This window comes from Hemitrygon akajei, chromosome 3, assembly GCF_048418815.1.
Source record: "Hemitrygon akajei chromosome 3, sHemAka1.3, whole genome shotgun sequence".
NCBI lineage: Eukaryota > Metazoa > Chordata > Chondrichthyes > Myliobatiformes > Dasyatidae > Hemitrygon > Hemitrygon akajei.
In genome coordinates this window covers 2,234,168-2,260,605 of record NC_133126.1, presented here as the reverse complement: position 1 = coordinate 2,260,605, position 26,438 = coordinate 2,234,168, and the positions used below count along the sequence as shown (strand labels likewise).

The 26,438-nt window shown below is 43.2% G+C and overlaps 1 protein-coding gene across 3 annotated transcripts in view; it reads right to left on the bottom strand.

Moving 5' to 3' along the window:
* The window catches only part of golga5 (golgin A5), a 103,226-nt gene that overhangs the window by 71,925 nt on the left and 4,863 nt on the right, over positions 1 to 26,438 (bottom strand). For all 3 annotated transcript variants that reach the window (XM_073039140.1, XM_073039139.1, XM_073039141.1), the window contains exon 2: positions 4,442 to 5,055. In XM_073039140.1, coding sequence (XP_072895241.1) covers positions 4,442 to 5,015 — 574 coding nt within the window. In that variant the 5' untranslated portion in view covers positions 5,016 to 5,055. The remainder of the gene's footprint in view (positions 1 to 4,441; positions 5,056 to 26,438) is intronic.

Below are 26,438 nucleotides of genomic sequence, written 5' to 3'. Positions count from 1 at the left end.
ATGAGAAATAAGTGGTAAGGTAATTTTGAATTGCTTTGCTCACTGGGGTTTCAAGCATTCAGGTTTAGAGAGGGTAGAGAAGGAACACATCCCAATTCTCAGAGGGGACATAGTTTAAGGTGCCTGGAAGTGGGTACAAGAGGGTGTCAGAGGTAAGTTTTTCCACACACAGAGTGGTGGCTGAGTGGAATGCACTGCCAGTCACGGTGGTGGAGGCGGATACGATAGGGTCTTTTAACAGACTCTTGGATAGGTACATGGAGCTTAGAAAACTAGAGGGCTATGCGGTAGGAAAATTCTAGGCAGTTTCTAGAGGAGGTTACATGGTCAGACAACATTGTGGGCCAAAAGGCCTGTAATGTGCTGTAGATTTCTATGTTCTATGAATCAGGAGTGGAAAGAGTGAGTAATTTCAAGTTCCTGGGTGTTATTCTCTCTGAGGATCTAACCTGAACCCAACATATCGATGCAGCCACAGAGAATACAATTAGGAGTTTGAGAAGATTTAGTATGACACCAAAAATACTCACAAATGTCTACAGAACATTCTAACTGGCTGCATCACCATCTGGTATGGGTGGGTGGGGGGGGGCTACTGCACAGGATCAAAGTAAGCTGCAGAGAGTTTAAAATTACTCAGCTCCACCATAGGCACTGGTCTCCGTAGTATCTAGGACATCACGGAGCGATGCCTCAAAAGGGCAACAGACATCATTAAGAACCCCATCACCCAGGTGACACCTTGTTCTCATTGCTACCTTCAGGAAAGAGGTACAGAAGCCTGAATGTACACACTCAGCAATTCAGGGACCGTTTCTTCTCCTCTGCCATCCGATTCCTAAATGCACATTCAACCAATGTATTTATATATATATATATAAAAATGTCATGACATATGCCTGTGATAACTACAAAAAGGGGATAACGACATTCGTTCTGGTGTTTCCACAACCGATGGTTTCACTTTTAGGACTCCCTATCTTGTTATTCCATGCTCGTTATTTGTTATTTGCATTTGCACAGTTTGTTGTTCATTGATCCTGTTTACAGTTACTGTTCTATAGATTTGCTGAGTCTGCCCGCAGGAAAAAGAATCTCAGGGTTGTATGTGGTGACATGTATGTACTGGGATAATAAATTTTACTTTGAACTTTTAAACCTGATTCTGAAATGATTTGTTCACAGTCACAAGCTGATATGTTCACAGTCCATCAAAAGAACATGGCAGTGTGCACTGGATGAATTCTTCCATCGATAACGATTAGAAAATGTAGTTTTATAATACTGAAGCAGTATTCATGTTTTAATTTGTTCTCTATTTCATTTACCCCCTTGCGCAACTGGATACAGGATTTCCTCACTTGTTGATCCAGTCAGTTTGGATTGGCAAAAACATCTTCTCCACAATCTGCATTAACACAGGACCACCACAGGGATGTGTACTTAGCCACACAGTTAGAGGTGTAAAGCAAGTAGAGCAGGGGGCTAAGTACATCTCCAACACTATATACCAGTTTGCTGACAACAGCACTGTTGTAAGCCATAGCAAAAGTGGTGAAGAATCAGCATAGGAGGGATATTGAAAATTTGGCTGACAAAAACCTTTCACTCTCAGTGTCAATAAGACTGAGGAACTGATTGTAGACTTCAGGAGAGGGAAACCAGAGGTCCATGAGCTCCTCATCAGAGGGTCAGCAAGTTTAAATTCCTGGGTGTCACTATCTCAGAGGACCTGTCCTGCACCCATCATATAAATATTATTGTGAAGAAAGCAGGACAGTGCCTCTTCTTCTTTGGGAGTCTGTGGAAATTCGGCATGTCACCAAAAACCGTGGGAAACTTCTAAAAATGTGTGCCGTAAAGTCTGCTGACTGGTTGCACTACAGTCTGGTACGGAAACACCAATGCTTTTGAGCACGAAATCCAACAAAAAGTATTGGATTCAGCCCAGTGCATCACAGGTAAAGCCTTCTGAACTACTGACCACATCTACAGGAAATGTTACTGTAGCAGAGCAGCATCCATCACTAAAGGCCGTCAGCACCCAGGCCATGCTCTTTTCTCACTGCTGCCAGCAGATAGAAGGTACAAGTGCCTCAGGACTCACACCACCAGTTACTACCCTCAAACATCAGGCTCTTGAACAAAAGGGTATAACTACACTCATTTAAGGACTCTGCTCGTTATTTATTGCTGTTTATTTATATCTGGTTCATAAGAACATAAGGAAGGCATCAAACTAAAAGCTTGTGCATACAAAGTCACCAAGAGTAGTGGGAAACTGGAAGACTGGGAAAACTAAAAAGCAACAAAGAACCACAAAGCGAACAATAAAGAAAGGGAAGCTAAATTATGAAAATAAACTAGCACAAAATATAACAAACAGATAGTAAAAGTTTTTATAATTATATAAACTGGAGAAGGGTGGCTAAAGTGAACGTAGGTCCCTTGGAGGACGAGAAGGGGGAATTGATATTGGGTCATGAGGAAATGACAGAAACTTTGAATGACTATTTTGTGTTGGTCTTGACGGTGGAGGACACATCTAACATGCCAAGAAGAGATAATATGGAAGCAATGGGAGGTGAAGACCTTAATACAATAGCTATCACTAAAGAGATAGTGCTGAACAAACTTGTGGGCCTGAAGATAGACAAGTCTCCTGGTCCTGATGGAATGTATCCCAGGGTACTGAATGAAATGGCAGAAGTTATACTAGAGGCTTTGGTGATAATTTACCAAAATTCTCTGGAGTCTGGGCAGGTCCCGCAGATTGAAAGATGGTGAATGTCATGCCACTGTTCAAAAAAGGATGTAGGCAAAAGGTAGGTAACTATAGGCCAGTTAGTTTGACATATGTAGTTGGGAAAATGTTTGAAGTTATCATTAAAGAAGAAATAGCAAGGCATCTGGAAAGAAATGGATCCATCAGGCAAAGGCAGCATGGATTCAGCAAAGGCAGGTCCTACTTGACAAACTTACTGGAGTTCTTTGAGGACATAATGAGTGCAGTGGATAGAGGGGAACAGATGGATGTTATTTACTGGATTTCCAGAAGGCGTTTGATAAGGTGCCACATAAAAGACTTACAGTACCTATAAGATAAGGATGCATCGAGTTGGGAGTGATGGATTAGCATGGATAGAGAATTGGTAAACCAATAGAATGCAGATACCGGTAGTTAGGATACATGGGTGTTTCTCTAGTTGGCAGTCAGTGGTGAGTGGTGTGCCGCAGGGGTCGGTGCTGGGCCCACAACTGTTCACAATATACATTAACAAGATGGGAGTGGGAACCCAGTGTAATGTATCTAAATTTGTTGATGACACTAAACTGAGTGGAAAAGTAAATTGTACAAAAGTTATGGAGAGTCTGCAGAGAGATATAGATATGTTCAGTGAGTGGGCAAGGGTCTGGCAGATGGAGTAAAATGTTGGTAAATGTGAGGTCATCTACTTAGGAAGGAAAAATTGGAGCAGATTATTATTTAAATAGTAAAAAATTGCAGCATGCTGCTATGCAGAGGGACTTGAGAGTGCTTGTGCATGAATCACAAAAGGTTGGTTTGCAGGTGTAGCAGGCTATCAAGAAGGCAAATTGGATGTTGACCTTCATTGCTAGAGGGATTGAATTTAAGAGCAGGGAAGTTATACTGCAACTGTGCAGGGTACTGGTGAGGCCACACCTGGAGTACTGTGTGCAGTTCTAGTCTGCTTACTTGAAGAAGGATATACTGGCTTTGAAGGCAGTGCAGAGGAGGTTCATCAAGTTGATTCCAGAGTTGAGGGGGTTAGACTATGAGGAGAGATTGAGTCACCTAGGACTGTACTTGCTGGAATTCAGAAGGATGAGAGGAGATCTTATAAAAACATACAAAATGTTGAAAGGGATAGTTAAGATAGAAACAGGAAAATTATTTCCACTGGTAGGTGAGACTAAAACTAGGGGACATAGCCTCAAGATTCAGGGGAGTAGATTTAGGACAGAAATAAGGAGGAACTGCTTTTCTCAAAGAGTGGTGAATCTGTGGAATTCTCTGCCCAATGAAGCAATGGAGACTACTTCAATAAATATATTCAAGGCAAGTTTGGATAGATTTTTGCATAGTAAGGGAATTAAGGGTTATGGGGAAAAGGCAGGTAGGTGGAGATGAGTTCATGGCCAGATCAGCCATGATCTTATTGAATGGCAGAGCAGGCTCGACAAGCCAGATGGTCTATTCCTGCCCCTACTTCTTATGTTCTTATTGTAAATTGTTCTGTGATTAAGCTAAATTTAAATAGGTGGGTTGCCCTATGACATGATTCACTGGACTCGAAGGTCCCCTTCTGCGCTGTATCTCTAAAGAAAATACATCTATAAAATGTTCTATCTGCATAACTGAAATTGTGTGTAGAAAATTAGTAAACAATAATTTGTTTTCATTGAAACATTTTCTTACCATATCCAGAAGCAGAACTGTCCTTGATAAAGCTCTCCTCAGCCGTCTTATTATTGGTGCCCAATTTTACCGAACTGTGACTAGATGTCCGAGAATGAGTCTTTGGCGTGACAGGCTTTGCTACCTCTTGCTTAGTGTCCACTTTTCCATTTAATAATTTTTCTGAACTATTTAGAAAATCAAAAAGTTGGTCATCATTGGGCTCATTCCGTTTTGGTCGTACAAACTGCACTGAGGGCCTGCTTTGCGAAGAGCTTGCAGGTACACCAGCCATAGCATCAACATTCGATGATGATGATACATTAGGAACTCCAGCCAAAAGGGTGGCCTTCTGTCTCTTAATGTTACTGGCAGCGGAGGAGACATAATCAGGGTTTGTGTGGATCTGCTGATCAGATTTACGGCTCAGCTGGTTCAGGGCAGAATACTCGCTCTGAGAACTGGCCTCATCGCTGTGCAGGTGTGTGGCTGTTGCGGCATTAAGGGGTGCATTCTGCAGAGCGGCTGCTGCTCCCTGGTCCACTTTGTTCAAGAAGGTTTCTGCCTTCCCTGCCAAATCAGCAAACCATGACATTCTGAACTGAGATGAAAGCCCACAAGGTTTATAACATGACCTGATAACAAAAGAACAAAAAGCACATCTTAGTCCACAAACTGACAATCCACACACACCTTAATTAGCTGATGTGAAACAAAGCCAATGGCCAAACATTTTAATTCCCATTCCCATTTCAATGTGTCAGTCCACAGCCGTCTCTCGTGCCACCCTCAGGGTGGAGGAGCAACACCTTATATTCCATCTGGGTATCTTCCAACCTGATGGCATGAACATTGATGACTCTTCCAGTAAACAAATGCAACCCCTCCCACCACATTCCCCACTCAGGGTTGTATGTGGTGACGTGTAAGCACTCGGATAATGAATTTTAGATCTAATACATTATTTGTTACTGAGTTTAATGATAGTTTGCATTTTTATGCTTTTTTAACTACTTCCATGAAACCTCTGCTAATTGGGGCAGCCGCTGAATTGGGCCAAAATATACTGGTCCCAATGGGTCCCAATTAACGGGAATGCACTGCATAACAAATCAACAAATAGGACCATTTCATATTTTACCTCTTCTCACCTTCCTATCATTTCCCCCTGGGTTCTGGGTCCTTCCCTCACTCCCCTCCTTCCAGATTCCTTCTTCTCCGGCCCTTGACCTTTCCCACCCACCTGGCTTCACCTAGCACCTTCCGGCCTGCCTCTTTCGCTTCCCCCCCCCCCCCCACCTTTTTATTCTGGCATCTTCCCCCTTCCTTAGTCCTGAAGAAGAGTCTCAGACACCAAAACTTTGACTGTTTTTCCAGAGATGCTGCCTGGCCTGCTGAGTTCCTCCAGCATTTTGAGTGTGTTGCTCTGGATTTCCAGCATCTGCAAACTTCCTCTTGCTTATGAATGCTGCCAACTCAGCCAGCACCATCATTGAGGACCTCTGTCACCCAGGACATGCCCTCTTCTTATTGCTACCATCAGGAGGAGGCAGAAGATGCACACTCAGCGTTTCAGGGACAGTTCCTTCCTCTCTGCCATCAGGTTTCTGAATGGACATTGAACCCTTGAACACTCCATTTGTTTGGTCTCTTTCTGCACTATTTAATTTTAAATCTTCTTACCGTGGATTTCGGTTAATTGGATAATATCGTGACCAGTACATTTTGGCTCAAATGTAAGCAGCTGTCCCAATTAGGCAAATTTTCTTGGAAGTAGTTCAAAAGTATTTTTAAAAAACTAAATGATGTACTTAAATGAAATATAGAACAAATTAGAACACTACCAATACTATTACAGTACTATGAAACTGTATTAGCTCCTAATACTTATCAACAGAGGAATTCGCTCTGCGTTGTGCTCTTTTGAATGACTGTAAATGAACAAAATCAGACACCTAATGCAGGTAATGGACTGCTTCACACAATGTGTTCAAAGCAAATTTATTTTCCAAATACATGTATGTCACCATATACAACCCTGAGATTCATTTTCTTGCAGGCAGGTAATGAATCCAATAACCATAATAGAATCAATGAAAGATCTCACTAACAGGGCGGACAATGAGTGTGCAAAAAACAACAAACTGTGCATATACAATTAGAAAGATTAGAAAAACAGTAATACTAAAGGAAGAAAGAAACAATAAATATTGAGAACACGAGATGAACAATCCTTGAAACTGAGCCCAGAGTTTATGGGAAAAGATCAGTATTGGGGTGAGTGAAGTTATTCCCTTGGGTTCAAAAGTGATAACTGTTCCTGGACTTGCTGGTGTGAGTCCTGAGACGCCTGTACCTCCTTCCTGATGGCAGCAATGAGAGGCGACAATTGCATCCTCCAAATCTTGATTTTCATTGTAATATTCAAAATGATTTTTGACACCTTTAGATTCTTCATAGCTTATAAACAATAGAAGGCAATTTAAAAAGCCATGGGGGGGGGGAGATGAAAAACGAAGGCAAGCTAGCCAATAATATTAAAAAGGATACCAAATATTTTTTGAGATATATCAAGAGTAAAAGAAGTGAGAATATATATTGGACTACTGGAAAATAAATCAGAATTAATATCACCGGCATGACATGAAATTTGTTAACCTAGCAGCAGCAGTTCAATGCAATACATAATATTGCAGGGAAAAAAATAACTACAAATATATTTTTTAAATAAACAAATAAATCAATTATGTATATTGAATAGATTTTTTAAAAATGCACAAAATCAGAAATACTGTATAGTAAAAAAAAGTGAGGTAGTGTCCAAAGATTCAATGTCCATTTAGGAATCAGACGGCAGAGGGGAAGAAGCTGTTCCTGAATCGCTGAGTGTGCGCCTTCAAACTTCTGTACCTCCTACCTCATGGTAACATTGAGAAAAGGGCATTGTAGGTTAGTACCCAAGATGGGACTGACTAATTTACAACTTCTGCAGCTTCTTTCGGTCTTGTGCAGTAGCCCCTCCATACCAGACAGCGATGCAGCCTGTTAGAATGTTCTCCATGGTACTACCACAGAAGTTTTGAGTGTATTTGCTGGCATGCCAAATCTCTTCAAACTCCTAATAAAGTATAGCTGCTGTCTTGCCTTCATTATAATTACATCGATATGTTGGGACCAGGTTAGATCCTCAGTGATCTTGATGCCCAAGAACTTAAAACTGCTCACTCTCTCCACTTCTGATCCCTCTATGAGGATTGGTATGTGTTCCTTCGTCTTATCCATCCTGAAGTCCACAATCAGCTCTTTCGTCTTGCTGACATTGAGGGCCAGGTTGTTGCTACAGCACCACTCCACTAGTTAGCATATCTTACTCCTGTACGCCCTCTCATCACCACCTCAGATTCTACCAACAATGGTTGTATCATTAGCAAATTTGTAGATGGTATTTGAGCTATGCCTAGCCACACAGTCATGTGTAGAGAGAGAGTAGAGCAGTGGGCTAAGCGCACACACCTGAGGTGCACCAGTGTTGATCATCAGCGAGGAGTAGATATTATCATCAATCCACACAGATTGTGGTCTTCTGTTTAGGAAGTCAAGGATCCAATTGCAGAGGGAGGTACAGAGGCCCAGGTTCTGCAACTTCTCAATCAGGATCATGGGAATGATGGTATTAAATGCTGAGCTATAGTCGATGAACAGCATCCTGATGTAGGAGTTTGTGTTGTCCAGATGGTCTAAAGCCGTGTGGAGAGCCATTGAGATTGCATTTACCTTTGACCTATTGTGGTGATGGGCAAATTGCAATGGGTCCAGGTCCTTGCTGAGGCAGAAGTTCGGTCTAGTCATGACCAACCTCTCAAAGCATTTCAGCACTGTCGATGTGAGTGCTACCGGGTGATAGTCATTAAGGCAGCTCACATTAATTCTTCGTAGGCACCAGTATAATTGTTGCCTTTTTGAAGCAAGTGGGAACTTCTGCCCATAGCAGTGAGAGGTTGAAAATGTCCTGAATACCCACACTACTTGATTGGCACAGGTTTTCAGAGCCTTACCAGGTACTCCAGCAAGACCTTACGCCTTGCAAGGGTTTACTCTCTTTAAAGACAGTCTAACATCGGCCTCTGAGACAGAGATCACAGGGTCATCAGGTGCAGCAGGGATCTTCACAGCTGTAGTTGTGTTGAGTTCATCTGACAGTGAAGCATCGCTGCCATTCATGCTATTGGGTTTCGCTTTGTAGGAAGCAATGATGCTGGAGAGGTAGTAATGAGAGATAAGGAATGGCAGATGAACTGAATAAGTATTTTGCATCAGCTTTCACAGTGGAAGACACAAGCAGCATGCTGGAAGTCCAGTGAGTCAGGGGGTAGAAGTGTATGAAATTGCCATTACCAGAGAGTCAGGGGGTAGAAGTGTATGAAATTGCCATTACCAGAGTCAGGGGGTAGAAGTGTATGCAATTGCCATTACCAGAGTCAGGGGGTAGAAGTGTATGAAATTGCCATTACCAGAGAGTCAGGGGGTAGAAGTGTATGAAATTGCCATTACCAGAGAGTCAGGGGGTAGAAGTGAATGAAATTGTCATTACCAGAGAGTCAGGGGGTAGAAGTGTATGAAATTGCCATTACCAGAGTCAGGGGGTAGAAGTGTATGCAATTGCCATTACCAGAGTCAGGGGGTAGAAGTGTATGAAATTGCCATTACCAGAGAGTCAGGGGGTAGAAGTGTATGAAATTGCCATTACCAGAGAGTCAGGGGGTAGAAGTGTATGAAATTGTCATTACCAGAGTCAGGGGGTAGAAGTGAATGAAATTGTCATTACCAGAGAGTCAGGGGGTAGAAGTGTATGAAATTGCCATTACTAGAGAGTCAGGGGGTAGAAGTGTATGAAATTGCCATTACCAGAGAGTCAGGGGGTAGAAGTGAATGAAATTGTCATTACCAGAGAGTCAGGGGGTAGAAGTGTATGAAATTGCCATTACCAGAGTCAGGGGGTAGAAGTGTATGAAATTGCCATTACCAGAGAGTCAGGGGGTAGAAGTGAATGAAATTGCCATTACCAGAGAGTCAGGGGGTAGAAGTGTATGAAATTGCCATTACCAGAGAGTCAGGGGGTAGAAGTGAATGAAATTGTCATTACCAGAGAGTCAGGGGGTAGAAGTGAATGAAATTGTCATTACCAGAGAGTCAGGGGGTAGAAGTGTATGAAATTGCCATTACTAGAGAGTCAGGGGGTAGAAGTGAATGAAATTGTCATTACCAGAGAGTCAGGGGGTAGAAGTGAATGAAATTGTCATTACCAGAGTCAGGGGGTAGAAGTGAATGAAATTGCCATTACCAGAGAGTCAGGGGGTAGAAGTGAATGAAATTGTCATTACCAGAGTCAGGGGGTAGAAGTGAATGAAATTGCCATTACCAGAGAGTCAGGGGGTAGAAGTGTATGAAATTGCCATTACTAGAGAGTCAGGGGGTAGAAGTGAATGAAATTGTCATTACCAGAGAGTCAGGGGGTAGAAGTGAATGAAATTGTCATTACCAGAGTCAGGGGGTAGAAGTGAATGAAATTGCCATTACCAGAGAGTCAGGGGGTAGAAGTGAATGAAATTGTCATTACCAGAGTCAGGGGGTAGAAGTGAATGAAATTGCCATTACCAGAGAGTCAGGGGGTAGAAGTGAATGAAATTGCCATTACCAGAGAGTCAGGGGGTAGAAGTGTATGAAATTGCCATTACCAGAGTCAGGGGGTAGAAGTGAATGAAATTGCCATTACTAGAGAGTCAGGGGGTAGAAGTGTATGCAATTGCCATTACCAGAGTCAGGGGGTAGAAGTGTATGCAATTGCCATTACCAGAGAGTCAGGGGGTAGAAGTGTATGCAATTGCCATTACCAGAGAGTCAGGGGGTAGAAGTGTATGCAATTGCCATTACCAGAGTCAGGGGGTAGAAGTGTATGCAATTGTCATTACCAGAGAGTCAGGGGGTAGAAGTGAATGAAATTGTCATTACCAGTGAGTCAGGGGGTAGAAGTGTATGCAATTGCCATTACCAGAGTCAGGGGGTAGAAGTGTATGCAATTGCCATTACCAGAGAGTCAGGGGGTAGAAGTGTATGCAATTGCCATTACCAGAGTCAGGGGGTAGAAGTGTATGAAATTGCCATTACTAGAGAGAAGGTTCTTGGGAAATTGAAAGGTCTGAAGATAGGTAAGTGACCTGTACCAAATGGTCTACACCCCAGAGACCTGAAACTGGCTTTATGGCCAAGTCTGTAGACGATACAAAGGAAGGCAGAGAGACAGGTAGTGTTGAGGAAGCAGGGAGGTGGCAGAAGGATTTTGACAGATTCAGAGAAGCAGTTTGAACGGGGCGCGACTGCACAAGCGTGTGAAAGTCAGCCCATGAGGCAGCAGGAGAGTTTAAAAAGCGAGTAGATTAACGGAGCGGGCGACGGAGTAGTGGGAGGCAGAGTAGGAAGGCTTTGGCTCAAGAGGCTTCGGCGAGCAGAGGCTGAGGATGAGAGGGGTCAGTAACTTTAAATTCCCAGATGTCACTATCTCAGAGGACCTGTCTTGGACCTGTCATATAAATGTAATTGCTAAGAAAGCACAACAGCTATTTCCTTCTGAGTCTTAGGGAAGTTCGGCATTTCATCAAAACCCTTGGCAAACCTACAGATGTGTGCTGACTTTGCAGCATTACAGCCTGGCGCGGGAACGCCACCCGCCTGGCACAGGAACATCACTGCCTTTGAAGGGAAACCCTACAAAAGGTGGTGGATACGGCCCAGTAAAACCCTCCCAAACATTGAGCACATCTACGTGAAACACCGTGTAGTAAAGCAGCATTCAGCATCAAAGATCCTTAGCACCCAAGCCATGCTCTTTTCTTGCTGGTAGAAGGTACAGGAGACCCAAAATTCGCACCACCTGGTTCAAGAACAGTTACTACCCCACAACCAGCAGGCTCTTAAACAAAGGAGGATAATGACACTCATATACAGAGATGTTCCCACAACCAACGATCTCACTTTAAGGACTTTAACTTGTTATTTCATTGCTATTTATTTATGTTTGCATTTGCAGTGTGTTGTCTTCTATGCTCTTGCTCTTTCATTGATCCTATTTGGAGTTACTGTTCTATAGATTTACTGAGTACGCCCACAGGAAAACGTATCTTAGAGTTCCATGTATGTACTCTGATATTAAATTTTACTTTGAACTTTGAGAATACTTCATAAGACCATATGACATAGGAGCAGAATTAGATTCAGCCCATCAAGTCTGCTGATACAGGACTTTGTGATATGGTGCAACTCAAACTACCTGCGTCTCAATGTCACCAAGACCAAGGAGATGGTGGTGGACTTTAGGAGATCTAGGCCTCATATGGAGCCAGTGATCATTAATGGAGAATGTGTGGAGCAGGTTAAGACCTACAAGTATCTGGGAGTACAGTTGGACGAGAAGCTAGACTGGACTGCCAACACAGATGCCTTGTGCAGGAAGGCACAGAGTCGACTGTACTTCCTTAGAAGGTTGGCGTCATTCAATGTCTGCAGTGAGATGCTGATGATGTTCTATAGGTCAGTTGTTGAGAGCGCCCTCTTCTTTGTGGTGGCGTGTTGGGGAGGAAGCATTAAGAAGAAGGACGCCTCACGTCTTAATAAGCTGATAAGGAAGGCGGGCTCTGTCGTGGGCAAAGTACTGGAGAGTTTAACATCGGTAGCTGAGCGAAGGGCGCTGAGTAGGCTACGGTCAATTATGGAAAACCCTGAACATCCTCTACATAGCACCATCCAGAGACAGAGAAGCAGTTTCAGCGACAGGTTACTGTCGATGCAATGCTCCTCAGACAGGATGAAGAGGTCAATACTCCCCAATGCCATTAGGCTTTACAATTCAACTGCCAGGACTTAAGAACTTTTTTTTTAAAGCTATTATTAATGCTTTTTGAGTTAGTGATTTAGATGCATATCATATTATTACTGAGTTAAGTATTGTATGTACAACAAGTGTATGGGACATTGGAAAAAATGTTGAATTTCCCCATGGGGATGAATAAAGTATCTATCTATCTATCTATCATGGCTGATGCCATTCAACCCCATACACCTGCCATCTTGCCAGATCCTTTGATGCCCTGACTGACCAGGAAACGATCAACTTCCACCTTAAATATACCCACGGACTTGGCCTCCACCACAGTCTGTGGCAGAGCATTCCACAGATTCACTACTCTCTGGCTAATTCACTTACCTCTGTTCTAAAGGGTCAATTTTCAGGCTGTGCCCTCTCATTCTGGATACACCTACTATAGGAAACATCCTCTCCACGTCCATCTTATCTAGTTCTTTCAACATTCAGTAGATTTCAATGAGATCACACCATATTCTGCTAAATTCCAGTGAGTACAGGCCCTAAGCTGCCAAACGCTCCTCATATGTTAACCCCTTCATTCCTGGAATCATCCTCGTGAAACTCCTCTGGACTCTCTCCAATGACAACACATCCTGAGACACGGGACCCAAAACTGTTGACAACACTCCAAGTGCATCCTGACTAGTGTCTTATAAAGGCTCAGCGTTATCACGTTTCTTTCATATTCTATTCCCCTTGAAATAAGTGCCAACGTTGCTTTAGCCTTCTTTAACCCAGACTCAACCTGGTAAATTAGCCTTTTGGGAGTCCTGCACAAGGATTCCCAAGTTCTTCTGTACCTTGAATGTTTGAATTTTCTCCCGTTTTAGATAATAGCCCGCACTATTTTTCCTTCTAGCGAAATGCATTATGGTACATTACCCAACACTGTATTCCATCTGCTACTTTTTGTCCAATTTGTCCAAGTCATAGAAACATAGAAAATAGATGCAGGAGTAGGCCATTCGGCCCTTTGAGCCTGCACCGCCATTCAGTATGATCATGGCTGATCATCCAACTCAGAACCCTGTACCTGCTTTCTCTCCATACCCCTGATCCCTTTAGCCACAAGGGCCATATCTAACTCCCTCTTAAATATAGCCAATGAACCGGCCTCAACTGTTTCCTGTGGCAGAGAATTCCACAGATTCATCACTCTCTGTGTGAAGCAGTTTTTCCTCATCTCGGTCCTAAAAGGCTTCCCCTTTATCCTTAAACTGTGACCCCTTGTTCTGGACTTCCCCAACATCGGAAACAATCTTCCTGCATCTAGCCTGTCCAATCCCTTTAGAATTTTATACGTTTCAATAAGATCCCCCCTCAATCTTCTAAATTCCAGTGAGTATAAGCCTAGTCGATCCAGTCTTTCTTCATATGAAAGTCCTGCCATCCCAGGAATCAATCTGGTGAACCTTCTCTGTACTCCCTCTATGGCAAGAATGTCTTTCCTCAGATTAGGGGACCAAAACTGCACACAATATTCTAGGTGTGGTCTCACCAAGGCCTTGTACAACTGCAGTAGAACCTCCCTGCTCCTGTACTCAAATCCTTTTGCTATGAATGCCAACATACCATTTGCCTTCTTCACGGCCTGCTGTACCTGCATGCCCACCTTCAATGACTGGTGTACAATGACACCCAGGTCTCGTTGCATCTCCCCTTTTCCTAATCGCCCACCGTTCAGATAATAGTCTGTTTTCCTGTTCTTGCAACCAAAGTGGATAACCTCACATTTATCCACATTAAATTGCATCTGCCATGAATTTGCCCACTCACCTAACCTATCCAAGTCACCCTGCATCCTCCTCACAGCTAACACCGCCGCCCAGCTTCGTGTCATCCGCAAAATTGGAGATGCTGCATTTAATTTCCTCGTCTAAATCATTAATATATATTGTAAACAACTGGGGTCCCAGCATTGAGCCTTGCGGTACCCCACTAGTCACTGCCTGCCATTCTGAAAAGGTCCCATTTACTCCCACTCTTTGCTTCCTGTCTGCCAACCAATTCTCTATCCACATCAATACCATACCCCCAATACCGTGTGCTTTAAGTTTGCACACTCATCTCCTGTGTGGGACCTTGTCAAAAGCCTTTTGAAAATCTAAATATACCACATCCGCTGGCTCTCCCCATCCACTCTACTAGTTACATCTTCAAAAAATTCTTTAAGATTCGTCAGACATGATTTTCCTTTCACAAATCCATGCTGACTTTGTCCGATGATTTCACCTCTTTCCAAATGTGCTGTTATCACATCTTTGATAACTGACTCTAGCATTTTCCCCACCACCGATGTCAGAACAACCGGTCTATAATTCCCCGGTTTCTCTCTCCCTCCTTTTTTAAAAAGTGGGGTTACATTAGCCACCCTCCAATTCTCAGGAACTAATCCAGAATCTAAGGAGTTTTGAAAAATTATCACTAATGCAGCCACTATTTCTTGGGCTACTTCCTTAAGCACTCTGGGATGCAGACCATCTGGCTCTGGGGATTTATCTGCCTTTAATCCCTTCAATTTTCCTAACACCACTTCCCTACTAACATGTATTTCCCTCAGTTCCTCCATCTCACCAGACACTCGGTCCCTTACTATTTCCAGAAGATTATTTATGTCCTCCTTAGTGAGGACAGAACCAAAGTAGTTATTCAATTGGTCTGCCATGTCTTTGTTCCCTATGATCAATTCACCTGTTTCTGACTGTAAAGGACCTACATTTGTCTTGACCAATCTTTTTCTTTTCACGTATCTATAAAAGTTTTTACAGTCAGTTTTTATGTTCCCTGCCAGCTTTCTCTCATAATCTTTTTTCCCTTTCCTAATTAAGCCCTTTGTCCTCCTCTGCTGGTCTCTGAATTTCTCCCAGTCCTCAGGTGTGCCGCTTTTTTTTGCTAATTTATATGTTTCTTCTTTGGACTTGATACTATCCCTAATTTCCCCTGTCAGCCACGGGTGCACTACCTTCCCTGGTTTATTCTTTTGCCAAACTGGGATGAACAATTGTTGTAGTTCATCCATGCGATCTTTAAATGCTTGCCATTGCATATCCACCGTCAACCCTTTAAGTATCATTTGTCAGTCTATCTTAGCTCATTCACGTCTCATACCTTCAAAGTTACTCTTCTTTAAGTTCAGAACCTTTGTTTCTGAATTAACTATGTCACTCTCCATCTTAATGAAGAATTCCACCATATTATGGTCACCAACATCACTTGCGTGTGGTCATCTGTGTGTGGAGAGGTGCTGGTCGGAATGAGCCGCGCCTCCAGGCGCTCTGACACGGTAGTAGGCCATGGGTCTCCAGGAACATGGTGGACCTTGGACCAGGCCTTGCTAATCGGGTCCAGGTGCGGTCCGGAGTTGAAGAAGCAATTCAGGCGCGTCAATGATCTCCAGCTGGGTCAGTAGCTTCACCAGGGTGTTGTTGATCTTGCTAGATGTAGCAAATTGGAGGTTTAGAAGTGCTTCTCAGGTATAGGATAGTGTAGAGGGCAGTTTGCTCGGAGAGCACACACAGAGTCGCCAGATACCGGCGCCATCTTCTCTCTCTCTCTCTCCCCCCCCCCCCGCCCTTGCCCCCCCATCTTACTACCCCGGGGGGAAGATGTCTGAGTGTGTCCTGTTTCTCTCTGTCTCTCTCTCTGCTCTTGGGGGAAGGTGCCTGAGTGTGGGGATCTCTCTCGCACACTACCCCTGGGGTAAGGTGCCTGTGTGTGTGGGTCTCTCTCCCTCTCTTTGCCCCTGGGGGAAGGTGCCTGCGTGTATGTGTTCTCTCTCTCTCTCTCTCTCTCTCTCTCATTTGTTGCTGTTGAAAGGTGGTGCCGGAGTCCTGGGCTTTAGGTAAGGTTAAAGTGCCGGGTTTTAGATGTTTCAGAAAGGACAGGGAGGGAGGCAAAAGAGGTGGGAACATGGCACTGGTGATCAGAGATAGTGTCACGGCCGTAGAAAAGGAGGAAGACATGGAGGGATTGTCTACGGAGTCTCTGTGGGTGGAGGTTAGAAACAGGAAGGGGTCAATAACTCTACTGGGTGCTTTTTTTATAGACCACTCAATAGTAACGGGGACATCGAGGAGCTGATAGGGAGAGAGATTTTGGAACAGTGCAGTAATAACATGGTTGTTGTGACAGGGGATTTTAATTTTCCTAATATTAATTGGTATCTTCCTAGAGCAAGGGGTTTAGATGGGGTGGAGTTTGTTAGGTGTCTTCAGGAAGATTTCCTGATACAATATGTAGATAAGCCTACAAGAGGGGAGGCTGTACTTGATCTGGTATTGGGAAATAGAAACATAGAAAACCTACAGCGCAATACAGGCCCTTCGGCCCACAAAGTTGTGTCGAACATGTCCCTACCTTAGAAATTACTAGGCTTACCTATAGCCCTCTATTTTTCTAAGCTCCATGTACCTATCCAAAAGTCTCTTAAAAGACCCTATCGTATCCGCCTCCACCACCGTCGCCAATAGCCCATTCCATGCAATCATCATTCCCTGCGTAAAAAACTTACCCCTGACATCTCCTCTGTACCTACTCCCCAGCACCTTAAACCTGTGTCCTCTCGTGGCAGCCATTTCAGCCCTGGGAAAAAGCCTCTGATTATCCACACAATCAATGCCTCGGATCATCTTATACACCACTATCAGGTCGCCTGTCATCCTCCGTCGCTCCAAGGAGAAAAGGCTGAATTCACTCAACCTGTTTTCATAACATTTCATGCTCCTCAATCCAGGCAACACCTTTGTAAATCTCCTCTGCCTTGCTGAAATCCATATACATTACATCTACTGCTCTTCCTTCATCAATGTGTTTAGTCACATCCTCAAAAAATTCAATCAGGCTCGTAAGGCACGACCTTCCCTTGACAACATCATGCTGACTATTCACCTGGTCAGGTGTCAGGTCTGTCAGTGGGGGAGCATTTTGGAGATAGAGATCACAATTCTACCTCCTTTACCATAGCATTGGAGAGGGATAGGAACAGACAATTCAGAAAAGTGTTTAATTGGAGTAAGGGGAAATACAAAGCTATCAGGCAGGAACTTGGAAACAAATTGGGAGCAGATGTTCTCAGGGAAATGTAAGGCAGAAATGCAGCAAATGTTCAGGGGATATTTGCGTGGCATTCTGCATTGGTACATTCCTATGAGACAAGGAAGTTATGGTAGGGTACAGTAATCATGATGTTCAAAGGCAGTAGAAAATCTAGTCAAGAAGAAAAGCTTACGAAAGGTTGAAAAAACTAGGTAATGATAGAGATCTAGAAGATTATAAGGCTAACAGGAAGGAATTTAAGAATAAAATTAGGAGTGCCAGAAGGGGCCATGAGAAGGCCTTGGCAGGCAGGATTAAGGAAAACCCCCAAGGCATTCTACAAGTATGTGAACAGCAAGAGAATAAGGTGTGAAAGAATAGTACCTATCAATGTGACAGTGGAAGAGCGTGTATGGAACTGGAGAAGATAGCGGAGGTACTTAGTTAGTATTTTGCTTCAGTACTCACTACGGAAAAGGACCTTGGCGATTGTAGAGACAACTTACAGCAGACTGAAAAGCTTCAGCATATAGACATGAAGAAAGAGGATGTGTTGGAGCTTTTGGAAAGCATCAGACTTGGATAAGTCACCTGGACATGCCCCAAACTACTGTGGGAGACGAGGGAGGAGATTGCTGAGCCTCTGGCAATGATCTTTGCATCATCAATGAGGGACGGAAGAGGCTCCAGAGGTTTGGAGGGTTGCAGATGTTGTTCCATTATTCAAGAAAGGGAGTAGAGATAGGCAGGAAATTATAGACTAGTGAGTCTTACTTCAGTGGTTGGTAAGTTGATGGAGAAGATCCTGAGAGGCAGGATTTGTGAACGTTTGGAGAGGCATAATATGATTAGGAATAGTCAGCATGGCTTTGTCAAGGCAGGCCATGTCTTACGAGCCTGATTGAACTTTTTGAGGATAGGACTAAACACATTGATGAAGGAAGAGCCGTAGATGCAGTGTATATGGATTTCAGCAAGGCATTTGATAAGGTACCCCATGCAAGGCTTATTGAGAAAGTAAGGAGGCATGGGACCCAAGGGGACATTGCTTGGTGGATCCAGAACTGGCTTGCCCACAGAAGGCAAAGAGTGGCTGTGGACAGGTCATATTCTGCATGGAGGTCGGTGACCAGTGGTGTGCCTCAGGGATTTGTTCTGGGACCCCTACTCTTCTTGATTTTTATAAATGACCTGGATGAGGAAGTGGAGGAATGGGTTAGTAAATTTGCTGATGACACAAAGGTTGGAGATGTTGTGGATAGTGTGGAGGGCTGTCAAGAGGTTACAGTGGGACATTGATAGGATGCAAAACTGGGCTGAGAAGTGGCAGATGGAGTTCAACCCAGGTAAGTGTGAATTGGTTCATTTTGGTAGGTAAAATATGATGGCAGAATATGTATTAATGGTAAGTCTCTTGGCAGTGTGGAGAATCAGGGATCTTGGGGTCCGAGTCCATAGGTTGACTGCGCAGGTTGACTCTGCGGTTAAGAAGGCATTTGGTGCATTGGCCTTCATCAACTATGGGTTTGAGTTCAAGAGCCGAAAGGTAATGTTGCAGCTATACAGGACCCTGGTCAGACCCCACTTGGAGTACTGTGCTCAGTTCTGGTCACCTCACTACAGGAAGGATGTAGAAACCATAGAAAGGGTGAAGAGGAGATTTACAAGGATGTTGCCTGGATTGGGGAGCATGCCTTATGAGAATAGGTTGAATGAACTTGACCTTTTCTCCTTGCAGCAATGGAAGAAGAGAGGTGACCTGATAGAGGTGTATAAGATGATGAGAGGCATTGATCGTGTGGATAGTCAGAGGCTTTTTCCCAGGGCTGAAATGGCTAGCACAAGAGGACACAGTTTTAAAATGCTTTGAAGTAGGTACAAAGGAGATGTCAGGGGTAAAGCCAGAGAGTGGTGAGTGTGTGGAATGGTCTGCCGGCAACGGTGGTGGAGGCAGATACGATAGGGTCTTTTAAGAGACTTCTGAACAGGTACATGGAGCTTAGAAAACTAGAGGGCTATGGGTAACCCGAGGTAAGTACATGTTTGGCACAGTACTGTGGGCCGAAGGGCCTGTATTGTGCTGCAGGTTTTCTATGTTTCTGTGTTTCTTCCCCTCTGCCATCTGATTCCTAAATGGACATTGAACCCTTGGACACTAACTCACTTTTTTTAAAAAAAGTACATAGTAATTATGTTTTTGCACGGTTTTTCATCTATTCAATATACGTATACAGTATAAAGCAGGGGTCCACAACCTTTCTGCCTCTGTGGGCCGGATCGCATATCAATGAATGGACGGTGGGCCAGATATATGCAATTAAAAAACTTGAAATATGGGAATTATCCATTTAAATATATCTAGTTATGTTTTGTCTCAAATTAGTGAATAACGCGTGCTAGAAAATCAGTTATGCTTAAGGTTGCCTATCCCTGGTATAAAGTATACAGAATAAGATTTTTTTCTTCTATATTATGTATTGCATTGAACTGCTGCTACTAAGTTAACAAATTTCACGTCACATGCCGGTGATAATAAAACTGATTCTGATTCAATTGTGCCTGTCGAAAATTCTTAGGATTTGGAAGCCCATACCAAACTTCTTCAACTGTCTGAGGTGAAAAAGGTGCTGTTGTGCCATTTTCACCACACAGCCGCTACGTACAGACCATGTGAGATCCTCGATGATGTGTGTACAAGGAACTTGAAGCTGTTCACCCTTTCAGCCCCAGATCCAATAGGGGATATCAATAGGGGTGAGCCTGTCTCCATTCCTCCTGTAGACCACAGTCAGCTCCTTTGTTTTTGAGGGGGAGGTTGTTTTCTTGACACCACCGTGTCAGGGTGATGACTTCCCTGTGGGCTGCCTCGTTATTATTCGATATAAGGCCAATCAATGTAGTGTTGTCAGCAAATTTGATTAGCAGATTGGAGCTGTGGGTGGCAACAGTCATGGGTATATGGAGAGTAAAGGAGGGGGCTTAGGACACAGTCCTGAGGAGCACCTGTGCAGAGGGACAGAGGTGAAGGAGCCCAGTCTTACCATTTGCCAGCAATCTGTCAGGAAATCCAGGATCCAGCTGCACAAGTCAGGGTCAAAGCTCAGGTCTCTGAGCTTCTTGTTGAGCCTGGAGGGCATTATGGTGTTGAATGCCGAACTGTAATCCAAGAACAGCACTCTCACATAAGCATCCCTCTTCTCCAGATGTGTAAGTATAGTGTGTGGAGCAGTGGCTATTGCAGTATCCGTCAATCAGTTGTGTCGGTAGGTGAATTGTAGGGAGTCCAGTGTGGATGGTAGCATGCTGCAGATGTAGTCCTTGACCAGATTCTCAAAGCATTTGCTTATTATTGAGGTGAGTGCGACAGGATGCCAGTCGTTCAGATATACTACCTTGGTCTTTTTAGGTGCTGGAACAATCGTGGATGTTTTGAAGCAGGAGGGCACTCTACTTTGGGAGAGGGAGAGGTTAAAAATGTCAGTAAATACACCTGCCAGTTGTGCCACACACACTCTGAGTACTCGCTCTGGGATGCCGTTGGGTTCTACAGCCTTGCGACTGTCCACTCGTTGGAAACACTTGCATACTTCAGCCTCAGAAATCACCAAGCTGCAGGTCACATCAGCTGTAGGTCTCCTCAGGGGCTCAGTGTTGGCAACATCAAATTGAGTGTAAAAAAGATTTAGCTCATCTGGGAGAGAGGCAGCAGTGTTAGAAATTCCACTGCATTTATCTTTGAAGTCTGCGATGGTGTGTTGACTTTGCCATAAGCTGCGTGTGCTTTTGGTGTAGAGTTGAGTCTGAATCTTGTCCCTATATTGTTGTTTCACTGCCTTGATGACTTTGCGCAGATCGTAGCTGCATTTCTTGAGTTTCTGTTGGATACCGGCAACGTAAGCTCTGTCTCGCGTGGTTAGTGCTGATCGCTCAGAACTGTTGATCCAGGGCTTCTGGTTTGGATAGACCCTGACCGACTCCTGAGGGACAATATCCTTAATGTACTTCCAAATGACACTCATGATCCCTTCCGTGAACTCAGAGACATCCTCATCACGGAAGGCATTCCAGTCAATGTCATCAAAGCCATCCTGTAGCATGGAGACCGATTGTTGGACCAATAGTGGATGGTTTTTAACTATGGCCACCTATTGTTTCAGCTTCCGCCTGTACTTTGGCAGTAGCAGATGGAGGAGTGATCCGATTTTCCAAATGGGGGGCGGCGCGAAGCAATGCAGAAGGGAGATTAGCAGGCTACCTCCACGAGTGCTCACCTGGATGTGTTGGCAAAACTTCGGAGAGACTTTAATCAGTGACAATCTATTAAAGTCTCTGGTGACGATGAAGGCAGCCTCTGACTGCGCAGGCTCCAGGGTGCTGACAGGCTCGTACAGTTCCTTGAGAGCCAGGTCAGTAGCAGCCTGCGGCAGAATGTACACCGCTGTGATAACAGCCATGAACTCCCTCGGCAGCCAGAAAGGTCTACACAGCAGCACCAGGCACTCTAGATCCGGGGAACAGTAGGATTTGAGCGCATGCACATTCCGCAGGTCGCACCAAGCACTGTTGACCATGAAGCATACCCCACCTCCTTTGCTCTTCCCCCTGAGGTTTTTAGACCTGTCCTCCCAGAACAGGGAGAACCCAGAGGTCTCAATGGTGTGATCCGATATCTCACCCATCAGCCGGGTCTCCATGAAGCACAAAACGTTACATTCCTTTGTTTCCTGCTGGAAGGAAATTCTGGCTCTCAGTTCGAACAGTTGTGGTTCACGTCGGTACCAATGACTGGGGAGGACAAATGACAAGGTTCTACATAGGAAGTTCAGGGAGTTAGGTGCTAATTTAAAGGACAGGACCTCCAGGGTTGTGATCACAGGATTGCTACTCACGCTACGTGCTAGGAAGATTATACAGTTTAACACTTGGCTAAGAAGTTGGTGTAGGAGGGAGGGCATAAGATTTTTGGATCATTGATCTCTCTTCCGGGGAAGGCAAGACCTGCACAGAAGAGACAGTTTGCAACTGAACTGGAGGGGTCTGTTATCCTATTGCTATAGTTATGCTGTCCAGTATTTTATTTTAAACAGCTTTTCTGTAAAACGCAGTGTTCTGTTCAAACTTTACCATCTAGTATTTGGGTTTTTGTTAAAATATAAGGAGACATTTGATCTGCTTAGGAATGTTGTGTCAGCCAGTGGGGTTTGTCTTGATAACATTCTGTCCAGTGGGATGCCGTAGAACATACAAGAGAGAGAGATTGGCTGCATCAGATTCCTAGGAGAATACCGGCTGGTTTTGGGGTCACACTGGCAGGAGTTAGTGGGTGCGGCAAGCACGATTGGAAGGCACTTGTGGAATGCCACCACAGTTGTATGAAGCTTTTTGTGCAAATGGTTCCACAGAGGAAGTGCCGATTAGTTAGCCAGTTAGTCAGACAAAAACTTCGAAGGAAGTTTGAATTGTGGCTGGTGTCACTCAAGCAGAACGTAAGTTCAGCGCCAGGAGTAATTAAATCGAAGCACCCGACTAGCTGGCAATGAGCTCCAATGTTTATGTGCATATTACAGACTGGTTTAACTGTAATAGGTCCTTTCTCTGTTAACAGTTTGTTAAGTTGAAATATTTGTAAATATACTTCCACTTTAAGTTTATGCTGGTGTATGTTCCGTCATTTCCTGGCAAATGATAACTTTGCATAAGACAATATTTACACAACATTCACCATAATTTTCATTCCCTCAAGGGAACATTCCAGCTTTCCTGCTTGGTTGAACCTGAATCATAACGTGTGTTGCTTATTGGAGATGACCGTTTCACTGTTACCCATGCATTGCTGAGTCACATGGTTGTCAGCCAGAGATAGCTAACAAGCCTAATTTGTTACGAGCCACGGTGAGAGGGTTACAATAGCAAAACAAAAGTCTAATAAAGCAAGGTGTATAGATGCTCCTCTCACCCAATTTGTTGATGTAGAAAATTAGAAGATGTCAGGTAGCATCATCCATGGAAATGAATGTTTCGTTGAATGAATCGATGTTTCAGCCCACCGAGTTTGCTCCGCCATTCCACCATGGCCGATTTATGATCCCTCTCAACCCCATTCTCCTGCCTTCTCCCCGTAACCTTTGATGCCCTGACTAATCAACAACCTATCAACCTTTGCTTTAAATATACACAATGACTGGTCTCCAAGGTCATCTGTGGCAATGAGTTCCACAGATTCACTACCCTTTGGCTAAAGAAATTCTTCCTCAACTCTGTTCTAAACAAAGGTTCCTCTATTCTGAGGTCATGCCCTCTTGTCCTAGATTCCTGTTTGTTTTTGGAGTTACAAAACATAATAGAAAGAAAAACACCGGAGCCAGAGATAAACACGTTCATTTCATTTTACTTTAGTGAGGCGCAAACATATGACGTGGTGTCACAATGACGTATGCCATTCCCATACTTTTACATATAACCTGTAATGAATTCTGTAACAACAAGGAATGCTTCAAACAATACATTTACAATATTACTCAAACATTAAATGCATAAGACTCTTCCCTGCTTAGTTATAAACTCCGATTCAATGTGTCTCAACTCTACTACTTAATGTGTTGCTCTCTAGTTTGTATGCGCACACAGTGCCTTGTAAAGGTACTCAGCCCCACAGCTACTTCCACATTTTACTGCCTCAGTTTCTAAATTTAAAAAAATTGAAGTAGGATTTTTGAGCAAATCTACAAAACATTGTGCCTCATGTCAAATCAAAAGAAAAATTCCAAAACCTGTCAATAATTTACTAAAATTTAAAAAACCAAATCCACGAGGCTGAAAAAGTATTCATCCTCTTTGTAATTACAACGCTAACTTTCCTCAGATACCATACAGTATATCACCTTACCAACTCACCCAATTTGTTGATGTAGAAAATTAGAAGATCACCTGTTTTCAATGAATTCATAAGAATAAATACCCCCTCTGTCTATAAAGTCCAATAGTATGGTAGATTTTCAACAGAACAAACAAAATGAAGACAAAAAAAGTATTCAAGACAAGTCAAGGAAATGAGAGAGAAGCACAGATCTGGGAAAGTGTACAAGACCAACTCAAAGGCACTGAACATACCTCAGACCTCAGTGCAATCGTTGTGAAAAAATATGATCAGACCAACCACCACCCCCCACAATTAGTCACCAAAGAAGAATGGCACTTGTAACAGAGGCTACCATGATGCCAACAGTCACTAACGTGAGCTGGGGAAGTCAGCGGCTGCAACTGGAGATGAAGTTCATGGTGCCACAATCTCCAAGGCTTTACACAAAAACAGTATTCATGGAAGAGTGGCAAGGAAGAAGCCCCAACTTTAAAAAAAGCATATCCTTGCCATAAAGACTTTACAAAGCATCACTTCCAAGATACTGTAAAGATGTGCAAGAAGATCTTGTGGTGGATGAGACTAAGATGGAACTTCTTGGCCTCATCACTAAGTGGGGCGTGTGGTGTAAGTCTAATACTGAGCTTCAGCCAGATAACACCATCCCTACTGTAGAGTACGGTGAAGGTAGCATCATGCTACGGGGATATTTTTCAGCAGTAGGGACTAGAAATCTGGTCAGTGTTTATGGGAAGATGAATGCTGTTAAATACAGAGAGATCCTGGATTAAAAACCTGCTCACCTCTGCCTGAAAGCTTAAATAGGGGAGGAAGTTAGTCTTTCAGCAGAACAACAATCCAAACCACATTGCCATAGAAATTTGATGTCCTTGAGTGGCCCAGTCAGCGTCCTGACCTTAATCCAACTGCACATCTCTGGCAAGACCTCAAGATTCCTGTCCACCACTACTCCCAAATTACCTGGCGCAGCTTGAACAATTTTGCAAGGAGAATTGGGCAAATCTAGCTCCATCATATTATGCAAAGCTAAGATTTAAGCTCATATTATGCAAAGATTTGATCAAAAAGACTACTGGCTGTAAAAGCTGTGAGAGATGGTTCAACTAGGTACTGATTGAAGGGGGATGAATACTTTTAAACTGCTGACATTTCAGTCTTTAAACTTTTAGTTTTTCATGCTTTACAATCTTCCCTGATTTTTGAACTCTGCTGTGAAAAAAGAAACATGTGATTCACAAATAAAATTTCTCAGTTCAATTGATAAAACCCCTGGTTGTAATACTTATTTATGTGAACAAAGGGCTGAGGGTTAAATACTCGGACAAGTCAGTGTACATACACACATGCATAATCGAGAAAGTCAGCTACAGATTGGCAAATATGACATCATGCCCATCTCTGAAACTTGGCTCAAGGATGGCTGCCATTGATCTGAATGTTAAAATTGATGGAAAAAATTGGTCAAGATTATGTTCTGATAGTATGAGAAATACAATAAATGTTCGACTTAGATTAATACAATATAATTTTTTACATCAAATATATATAGCACAACAGAAAATAAATAGATTAAATTCAAATATGTCTGACCAATGTTTTCGATGTAAACAAGAAATTGGTACTTTTTTACATTCTACTTGGTCTTGTTCTAAAATTCAACCATTTTGGATTAATTTAAGATTTTTATTGGAACAAATTATTGGAGTACAACTTCCACATAGTCCATTATTATTTTTATTAGGAGACACTGAAGGGACAATAACGAAATTTAAATTGAATAAGTATCAGAAAAAATTTATAAAAATTGCTTTGGCAGTAGTCAAAAAAGTTATCGCAGTTACTTGGAAATCTGATTTAAATTTAACTATGGATCGTTGGAATAATGAAATACATAGTTGTATTCCACTTGAAAAAATTACGTATAATTTAAGAAATGAATATGAGATATTTTTGAAAATTTGGTCACCATACTTACGAAAGATAGGATTAGATACATAGGTCCTTCGAAGATAAAATTATAGTAATTGGGGAAAGTGAAAATAAATATCAAAATTATTTTGAACTCCATGGAGCATGTGGGGATCCTCCGATAGCCAGGCAATCTTTCTTCTCTTTTCTTTCTTTTTTTTCTCTCTTTCTTTAGATAAGGGTTAAGGGGGGGAGGGTTAAGGGGAGGGCGGAGGGTT